This window comes from Peromyscus californicus, unplaced genomic scaffold (genome assembly GCF_007827085.1).
Source record: "Peromyscus californicus insignis strain IS unplaced genomic scaffold, ASM782708v3 Scaffold_13__1_contigs__length_99412109, whole genome shotgun sequence".
NCBI lineage: Eukaryota > Metazoa > Chordata > Mammalia > Rodentia > Cricetidae > Peromyscus > Peromyscus californicus.
In genome coordinates, this window is record NW_026294424.1 from 80,448,653 (window position 1) to 80,459,358 (window position 10,706).

General features: G+C 39.8%; 1 protein-coding gene across 1 annotated transcript in view; it reads right to left on the reverse strand.

The window, feature by feature from the left end:
- LOC128108934 (UDP-glucuronosyltransferase 2A3-like) overlaps positions 1-6,695 on the reverse strand; it is a 32,983-nt gene extending 26,288 nt beyond the window's left edge. The window contains exon 1 of the mRNA XM_052735950.1: positions 5,975-6,695. Within this exon, the coding sequence (XP_052591910.1) occupies positions 5,975-6,695 (721 nt within the window). The remainder of the gene's footprint in view (positions 1-5,974) is intronic.
- Between the last annotated feature and the right edge of the window lie 4,011 nt (positions 6,696-10,706).

Consider the following 10,706-nt stretch of genomic DNA (forward strand, 5'->3'; position numbering starts at 1 on the left):
AGGCATCTGGTATAGGTGAGGCTTATGGGCAGAAAAAGGAAGCAGAAGGAAATAATCAAGGCACAGAGGAGATGTCAAAGAGACATGGAGGGAGTCAGACTTACAAAATGAAAGAAAGATGCAAAGCCATGTGATAGATCGCAGATTAATAAAAGCAGGTTAATTTAAGTTTTAAGAGCTAGTTAGGAAGAAGCCTATGCTATAGGCTAAGAGCTAGTTAGGAAGAAGCCTATGTTATAGGCTGAGCTTCATAATTCATAAAAGTCTCCATGTCATTATTTGGGATCTGGTTGGCAGGACAGAAGAAGATTCCTTAAACTATTCCTAAAGCCAGACACTGGAAACAACCTAGATGTCCCTTAACAGAAAAAAGAATACAAATACACAATGGAGTATTACTCAGCTGTTAAAAAAATGGCATCCTGAAATTTTCAGGCAAATGGATGGAACTAGAAAAAATAATTCTGAGTGAAGTGTGGGAGCCCATTCTCGGGTTCCTCGTGGCTTTTCCCATCAGGTCTGCATAGAGGATGATTAGGACCACGAGCCTGAGTGCAGGTGTCTGAGATGGTCTGCACTTGGCTGTGCTGGGAGAGGAGGTCTTTTGCTCCACCCCTTGGTGTCTCTATAAAAACCCTGGGGCAGAGACAGTCGGGGCCCGTTGGAATAGGTTCCAGGCCCTCTCGAGGCTATCCTTTATTTTCTGTCTGTTTATCTCCACAAGATTCTTCGCAATAAATCCTTCTATCTAATATTTCCTGCTGCTCACACTCAAGAAAACTCTGGGGAGCTGTGGGGTTGGTGGGTAAATGCCCCACAGTGAAGTAACCTCAGCACAGAAAGATAAATATGATGTGTATCTACTTACATGTGGATATTACCAATTAAATAAATGATATCCAATTTACAATCCATAGAACCAGAGAAGTTAGATATAGAGGAATGAACTTGCAGGGAACATATGGATCTCCATGCTAGGGAAAATAGAATAGACATTATGGATGGGCTGCAGGAGGGTTGGCATGTGAGTGGGAGGATCAGGTGGGGAGAGGGTAGGGTTGAGGGAGAGCATACAGGGAGAGACAGCTAGAATTGAGGGGCATTTGAGAATGGTATGGAAACCTGGTGCAGAGGAAACTCCCTAAAATATATGAAGGCTATCCTAATGAACTCTCCTAGTAATAAAGGTGACTGAGTTCACCTGGCCTTCTTTTGTCACCAAATGAATCTTCCAGTACTGGGACTGGGTTGCACTCAATGGAACTGCTGTCCCGTGGAGACCCCTGGAAATCCCCAAGCAACCCAGGCTGTTGCTAAGACAATAGTTTGCTGTCTGAAAACTGACTGCATGTCCCCATTTATAAGGACAAGCCCCTCAGTCAATATGGTGAAGTTGCTCAGGAATCTTCAACCTTAAGTTCTAGTGCCTTTGATGTGGGATGATACTCTGCAGATTACCACATGTGAAACTTAAACACCAATCCAGTTACAAAACCTTTGGCCTGCAGTATGTCCTGTCTGCAAAATATGCTTGGGCAATTGCAGCACAGAACTTGTGAGAGTAACCAACCAATATCTGACTTAACACCCATTCTACCAGATAGAACCCATTCCTGACACGATTTGGGTGATGAAGAACCACACTAGGTAGGCCATAGATCCAGAGTAAACCAAATACTACTGGTCTAAAAAATAACAATAAAATGATTCCTATTGATATTCTGCTATACTTATAGTTTGGTTCCTTATTCAGCTATCATCAGAGAGGCTTCCTGAGAAGAAACAAGTAAAGAGATGCCCATTCAGACATTACACACACACACACACACACACACACACACAAGCACACACAGAAAGAAAGAGAAACAGAGAGAATGAGACAAGAGAGAAAGAGACAGAGAGAGAAACAGAGACAGACAGAGAGATCTTGGAACACATAGCTATGGTGATATTTTATTTGTATTAAAATGTTATTTGTATGTTAATAAATAAAGTTGCCCGGGGGTCAGAGCTATTAGCAAGCCATAGGAAAGCAGGGCAGTGGTAGTGTACGCTTGTAATTCCAGCACTTGGTAGGCAGAGCTGGGTAAGTCTCTGTGTGTTCAGGGATACAGCCATTATTGGATACATATGCCTTTAATCTTAATACCAATCATGGAAAACCTGGAGGCCTATACAGACAGGCTGTGAGGAGGCGGTCATGTGGTTGGGTTTACAACCAATGAGAAGGCAGGACAGGAACTCTATATAAAGACTTTAACACAGGGGTAGCTCTGGTTCGGAGAGGTAGGACCACCGCAGGAGGAAGGGTAAGGTTTTAGCTCTTAGCTCTGACCTCTTGGCTTTCTTCTTTGCATTGGTTCTGTGTTTCTTATTTAATAAGAAGGTTGGATACATCTACACATAGCTTTAAATGTACTGTCTCCATCCCTCCTTCAGAGCTCAGGGAAACTCACAGAAAAGGAGATGGTAAGAGTATAAGAGTCATATAAAATGGAGAACACCAGGAGAACAAGACCCTCTGAGTCAACTGATCAAGGCTCATATGAACTCACAAAGCCTACATGAGCCTGCACCAGGTTCTGTGCTTATATACGATAGATTTTAGTTTATTAATTTTACGGGACTCCTGTGTGTGTGAAAGAGTGGGTCTCTGATTCTTGTGCCTGCTCTTGGCCTCTTTTCCTCTGTTGGGTTTCCTTGTCCAGCCTCAATGTGACATTGGTTTTTGTTTTGTTTTTGTTTTTGTTTTATCTTACTATATTTATATTGTATTCTTTTGTTGATATCTCCTATGAACCTGTTCTTTCCTAATGAGATACAGAAAAACAGTGGATCCAGAGTGGAGAGGAGGTTGGAAGGACCTGGGAGGAGTCAAGGAAAGGGCCAGTGTAATCAAGATACATATTATGAGAAAAAAATATATTTAATAAATAAAAAAATTCATCAACAACAACAGAAAAGTTTTATAGAACGTTCCTAATACAATACCAACTCAGGCTCAAATCCAGGAACACAGAGAAGCAAAAAGGCTCTTTTAAAATTAAATATTTATGATGAATCTTCTGATGGCATCCTAATCCCTGGCCCAGTACCTCTCTTTGAATGAGCCATGAGGACTGTGAATTTGAGTTCTTTTCAATTCTATTTATTCTGAGTGCTTTTCCAAGGACTTGGCATGTTTCTATTTATTGGCTCATTTATATTTTAGTGAAATCTTGAAAAGAACTTATTTAGAATTACTATTACCCAAGTCAAGAATATAGAAGTACATGGTTATGTCATCTGTGAAACAGAATAGGAAGAGCAAAGCACTCTTAGGTTTAGGGACATGTTGAGTCTGACATTAAAAAAATAATGATTTAGTTACTAGACTCATTTTGAATGAGTGTATTTTATAGGTATCGATGTTTACAGCATCAAAATAAGAGGCAAAGTCTAAAACATTTAAAGCTTCGACTATTTTCAAAGTACCCAAAAAATGTAATAATAAAAATATATGATAAATGTGAAAATAGAAAAAAAAAGCTTGAAATTTCCCCTTTTAAAATGTGTGTTGTTATGGAAGACTATTTCATGAACAAGCTTAACATTCTTAGATGGGCAGAATCAGGCACTACTTAGCTCCATAAAGATAGAACTACCTTAGTACAATGGAAACAAAATCTCTACGCAAAAGGCAAATTAGTGAATGATTTGTTTCCATTACAAATTCTGATCTGATAGTCCAGACATACTTTTTTTTAATTTTTTTAATTTACTTAATTTTTTTTTCATTTTTACATACCAACCACAGATCCCTGCTCATCCTTCCTCCTGCTCCCTTTCTTGCCTGCACCCCCTGCCCCACCCCCACCCATCCACTCCTCCAAAAGGTAAGGCCTCCCATGGTGAGTCAACAAAGCCTGGTACATTCAGTTGAGGCAAGACCAAGCACATCCCCTGCCCTCCCCACCCTGCCCAGGCATCAAAGCTCAGCAAGGCATCCCATGATAGGGAATGGGCTCCAAAAATCCAGCTCATGCACCAGGGATAGATTCTGATATCACTGCTAGGGGTCCCTCAAGCAGACCAAGCTACACAACTGTCTCCCACATGCAGAGGACCTAGGTTGGTCCCATGCAGGCTCCACAGCTGCCAGAAATGTTTACTAGTTTGCTTTAAAATGATTGGCCTCAGGCTTTAGTGTAGTTTAGCATCATTAATTGTGAATTAAAAATCCCCTTGAATATATCAGATTACTTAGCATCAAGCCTGTTTATAGAAAAAAAAATCACATTAGCATACTCTTGTCAAATTAATCAAGAGATAAAAGACATGTATTTAGAAATCAGAAGAATTCTATTCAAAAGAGTGAATAAAGACGGGTCTCTATCAGGACAGGGAAATGAGAAGATTGACCACTGGGAATGTTTTAACAAGAAAGTAAAGGTCCATTCACATTGTATACTTTCAAGGAAAATAGTGGCAAACTTTGCAATCAGAAACCAAGGTATACCTCTCTCAGTGTGCCCTCTGCTGAGTAGAAGTTGGTTAGGCTTCAATCATAATTAGTGCAGCCAAGGTCCACAGTGATATATCCTTGGTTCTCTGCCTTCAACTTATCTCTAAGTCAAAGCTGAGGTCGTGACACTGGTCATATTTATCTTAAGACACTGATTGAAAGCTAGGGTAGTAACCCAACATGGCTGCCATCTCTACACAAGGAGAACTACAGACACATTTGTAGAGGTGGTTAAGTAATCCAAGGGAAAGGAGGAGCTGTCTGTAAGACCTGGGAGTCGGTCTGAGACAAACCAGCCTGGACTTAAGATGAACAGAAGGTAAAGGTTTTTTTACTTTGTCATCATTGTCCACTCAACTGACTCAAAGTTGTCCTCTGACACCTAGTTTATAGCCTGGAACACGCACATCACACAAACACGACAAAATAGTAAATACAACTAAAATTGAAAAAAAAAAAAAAAGGGAGACCAGCCCTGGAAGCACTTCATGCTGGAACTTCTGGAAAACAGAGTTTGAAGAAATCAACTCCTTAAAAAAGAATTTGACGTAATCACTGGGGACCAAGTCACAATACATTGTCATGGTGAAAAGTTTTCTACAGTGGATTATGTATCGTGGAATACAGAAACCCAGAAAAATATCTAAAAGACTTTATTTCTTCAGAGTTTAAAGCACAGTAAAAGTTTTCACTTCACCAAGGACATTTATGTTATTTTTTTAAATTTCTTTTATATTCTAATGAATGACCAATTTTGCCTTGCAACCTGGTGTTCACTCTGAGACTGAGTCTACCAGATTCCACCTCATTGGATATTTTAAAAATGAGAATTGGAATAAAATATTAAATATCAAATAGAAGGACATACTAGTTATGGATAAATATTAATTAATTTAATTTATTGATTGTGCTGGGTTGCCAGGGATGCTTTAACCATATCTTCAATGATTCACCTTCAATTGCAAGACGCATGACATATCAGACCCCTCATTGAGAGAAGAATGGTATAAATTTGAGAGCAATAATTTGCACTTACGAATACTTGTGGAATATAATTCAGAGGCAATGCTTCATACCTGATTTAGTCTCATCCTAAAATTATTTTATAAGCATGTTACTACTTGCACAAAAGATTTATTTTTTCAAAAATGTATAACCATTAAGAGACCTACCTTCCTTGAAAAGATACAATTAATTGTCTTCTTGTATCTGACAAATAAAATCATGTGCTATTTTATTGACATTATTTGTGAATTCCTATCCTTAGATTTAATGATGACCTCTTAAATTTCAAAATACTATTAAACAGTTTAACAATTGTAAACAAAGGGTAATAATTTATTGCTTTAACTTGTAGAGCTTTACTTGAAAATCAGTCTATAAAATGCATTATTTTCATTATTTTAAAACATTTATTAAACTGTAAAATATTATCTAATAACTAGCTTAGCATGAAATATAGTCTCTTACCTAGTGTTTCACTGTAAAACTGATCCCAGAATGTGAAGTCGAATTGCTGAAGTCCAAATTCAAAAAGCAGTGACAGCATCATATTCTTCACCCTTTCTGTGAAGGTCATATTGTCTGATAGTTCACTCATGACAACTGGTACATAGGAGAGTGGAATTGGAAGCTGGCCACAGTATTTCTCTATGGTGTAGCCCATGCTAAACCTCAGGGTGTTCACAAAAGGGACCTGAAGCACCTCTGCCACCAGCTCTCCACAGGGAATGACAGGGTCTATAACCATTACATCGTATTTTGCATCCTGAAGCTTGCTCATGAATGTCTGGTTGTACAATGCACTTCTACAGAGATCTTCAAAGTTAGCAGTCAGTTGAATAAAGAAATCTCGCAATGTTTTTGCTGCTTGCCAAAGTGGCAATTTTGGAATGACATTCACAGCTATGTTTAAAAAATCTTTTAGAAAATTCTCAGCAGTCTCATTCTGATACGACACAGGGATATTCTCAAAGTTCAGTGCAGAATCTTTACTCTGATCTATGATGATATCAGAAACCTTCAGGACTGTCACTTCATGTCCTCTCTCGACAAGCTCCTCAAGAATAGTCTTTAAGTTCAGCCAGTGACTCATATCACAGGGCCACACAAGGACCTTGCCACAGAAGCCACAACTGGTACAGCAAAGCTGCAGCAGAAGAACTGCCATAGCCCACTTCTCAGAAGACATGATGTACCTCTCCAAGCTGCTCTGCAGAGACTGAGTATTTAGTCAGTCAAGTGTCAGTTTAGATATGAAACAAATCAAATATTAACTTCAAAGTTGCGAAAACACAGGTCAAGAGATGTCTGTCTGATACAGTGCCATGGGACATTATTCTGTAGATTACAATCATTTAAATACTTATGAAGAGCAAGATCCAGTTGTTTTACAATTCTATTTTGAGATTTAAAAAAAATGGGACTACGTATAATATTTTAAAATTAATGATGCAATGGTAGGAAGCACATCAGCTGATTTCAGGAGGAAGCTAGATGAAGATTATTAAGCTATGTGCCTGGAGGAACACATGCTAAGGACATTTGATGTTATAATTATGATCCCTGGAGTGGGAAGCTTTCAGTTCATTGTGTGGATCACAGAGTGTGCAAGAAAAAGCCAAGTTCAAACAGGAGACTTTGGGGTTCATTTTAAATCTTGGTGAAATATGTCAGGGAGAAGACGATCTTGGCCTGTGGATGGAACCATAGGGTTAGAGTTTGTGTGATAAATGAAAAGTAAGAGTTGTTGAATAATTTAAAAACAAAGTTCCTTCTCACTTTTTTTTTAATTTTACATATCAACCATGGATTCCCCTGTCCTCCCCGCCACCCCGGCCTTCGCCCCAGCCAACCCCTGATTCCCATCTCCTCCAGGGCAAAGATTCCCCTGGGGATTCAGCTCAACCTGGTAGATTCAGTCCAGGCAGGTCCAGTCCCCTCCTCCCATGCTGAGCTAAGTGTCCCTGCATAAGCCCCAGGTTCCAAACAGCCAGCTCATGCACTAGGACAGGTCCGGGTCCCACTGCCTGGGGGCCTCCTAAACATTCCAAGCTAATCAACTGTCTCACTTATCCAGAGGGCCTGATCCAGCTGGGGGCTCCTCAGCTATTGATTCATAGTTCATGTGTTTCCATTCGTTTGACTATTTGTCTCTGTGCTTTTTCAATCTTGGTCTCAATAATTCTTGCTCATACAATCCCTTCTCTTTCTTGCTAATTGGACTCCTGGGGCTCCACCTGGGGCCTGGCCATGGATCTCTGCATCCCTTCCATCAGTCATTGGATGAGAGTTCTACCACGACAGTTAGAGTGTTTGGCCATCCTATCACCAGAGCAGGTCAGTTCGTGCTTTCTCTCGACCATTGCCAGCAGTCTGTTGTGGGGGTATCTTTGTGGATTTCTGTGGGCCTCTCTAGCACTTTGCTTCTTCCTATTCTCATGTGGTCTTCATTTATCATGGTCTCTTATTCCTTGTTCTACCTCTCTGTTCTTGATCCAGCTGGACCCTAAGCTCTCTTTCCCTTGAACCTTGCCTTTTATTACCCCCACTCACATCCAGGTTGTTCATGTAAATCATTTCTCTGTCATTGGGTGATCCCTGTGTTTTTCTTAGGGTCCTGTTTTCTAAGTAGCCTCCCTGGAGTTCCTTCTCACTTCTTAATCTGTGGAATCAGGATGAGGTAGTGTCTGTTGCAAAGATGTGATAGGAAAGTAGGAATAGCAATGAAGTGGCCAGGGAAAGGGAAATATTCACTAATACTTCAGCTAAATCCTTCAGGATGGATACTTTAGGAAGTATAGTAGTCTATTTTTAACTTAATAGAATAGTTATGCAGGTGCTATTATATATGTGATACATTGAGTAATGATCACTCTCAACATTTGATGAGAAATGGATTATTTCAAATAACTGTAACTCGAGAGAGGACTCAAAGGTAAAGAGAGCATGCAGATTTTGCAGAAGATCCATGTTCATTTCCCAGCACCATTGTTTGGAGACTGACAGGTATCTGCAACATTAACGGGGAGAACTGATGTCTCTAGGCTCTGCAGGCATCAGCACTCATTGGTAGATACACGCCCCCCCCCCACAAACACACACAATTTAAAATAAATCCCTTATTTTTACATATTTCCTTTGAAGTTTTTTTTGTTAGCACAAAGTCCTAGAACACATTCATTTAAAATATTATCAAATTAGTAGCAAAACCAAAGTGTTCTATGAAATTACACAGGTACAGTTTCCAGAATGGTTAGTGGCTTCACATAGAAAACACTACCCAAAAGGTCAGAAACAGCAATTTCCGATGTATGAGAGGGTTACCCAGTGCTCTAAGAAAATATTAACAATATTATCTTAGTGAGCAAAGTCCCTTGAAATAAATTTAATACCACAGAAGCAATAAAATCATTTTATATGGTGTGACAAGTTTAATGATATGATGTGTCCATTTCGAAGCAAAATGGAAGGGGCAGTGCTTTATAATATCACTTGTAAATTTTTGAAACTGACATTATTAAATAAATAGGGATTGTTAAAAATATCCCAGTCTGATTTTTGTGAAAACAGTGTCTAGCTGTGGCTATGTAGCAGGATTCATTTAAGAAAATTTAAGTTTAGGTTTGTGGTGCTTTGAATGAGAACAGTCTCCATTGGCTCATGTATTTGAATGTTTGGTGTACCCAGTTGGTGGAACAGTTTGGGAAGGATGAAGAGGGATGGCTTTGTTGGGGGAGGCAAGTTACTAGGGGTTGACTCTGAGGTTTCAAATTCCACACCTTGAAATTCTGAGTTAGTTCTCTCAGTCTGCCTCATGGTTGTTGTCTCTCATAAGCTCTCAGCTACATCTCCAACACCATGCCTGCCTGCCTGCTGCCATGTTCCCTGCCATGGTGGTCATGGACCTGCCCCCTGAAACTGTAAGCTCCCAAGGAACTCTTCTATAAGTTGCCTTTGTCATAGTGTCTCTTCACAGCAGTAAAACTAGAACTAAAACAGGTATATGTTCTCTTCTAGAAAATTATAACTTTTTAAAATATGGGTTAAAATATAGTTGTTTTTTTAAATTAATTTTCATTTTGGAAAACAAATAAAAATCACCTGCCCTCTTTGCAATCCTCCCCCAAAATGTGAAATGAGGAATCCTGGTGTACAAAATTTCATCAAATCTTGAGCAATTTCTTCCACAGCTACCGTGGAATAGGAAAGAATGAAAGTCTACAATGTGGGACTCACAAAGTTCTCTCACTTTCACAAATGAATTTCAATACAGATATTTATAGCAAGTAGGACTGCCTGACTTGGGGGTAGCACTGTCAGAAAAATATTCAACCCTGAGTGTTAGCAACCAGCAACCCTCATGAGCATTTTTATACCTAATTAAAGCTGGAGTGGAATTTTGATAAAACTCTAAATTTTGACAAAACAAAAATCTAAATGGTGTGGTTGAGCATTCCTTGGGTATATGCCCAAGAGTGGTATAGCTGGATCTTGGGGGAGATGGATTCCCAATTTTCTAAGAAAGTGCCATATTGATTTACAAAGTGGTTGTACAAGCTTGCATTCCCACCAGCAGTGGAGGAGAGTTCCCCTAGCTCCACATCCTCTCCAGCATAAGGTGTCTTCAGTGTTTTTGATCTTAGCCACTCTGATAGGCATATACCCAAGGAATGCTCAACCACACCATAAGAGCACTTGTTCAGCTATGTTCATATCAGCATTGTTTGTAATAGCCAGAACATGGAAACAACCTAGATGCCCTTCAACTGAAGAATGGATAAACAAAATGTGGTACATATACACAATGGAATACTACTCAGCAGAGAAAAACAATGACATCATGAGGTTTGCAGACAAATGGATGGATCTAGAAAAAATCATCCTGAGTGAGGTAACCCAGACTCAGAAAGACAAACATGGTATGTACTCACTCATAGCAGGATACTAGATGTGGAACAAGGATGACTTGTCTGCTACTCACATCACCAGGGAGGCTACCTGGAAAACAGGACCCCAAGAAAGTCACGGGGATCACCCAATGACAGAGAAATGGAATGAGATCTACATGAACAGCCTGGACATGAGTGGGGGTAGTGAAAGGCGAGGGTCGAGGGAAAGAGAGCTTGGGGGAGCGGGAGATCCCAGCTGGATCAACAACAGAGAGGGAGAACAAGGAATAGGAGACCATGGTAAATGAAGA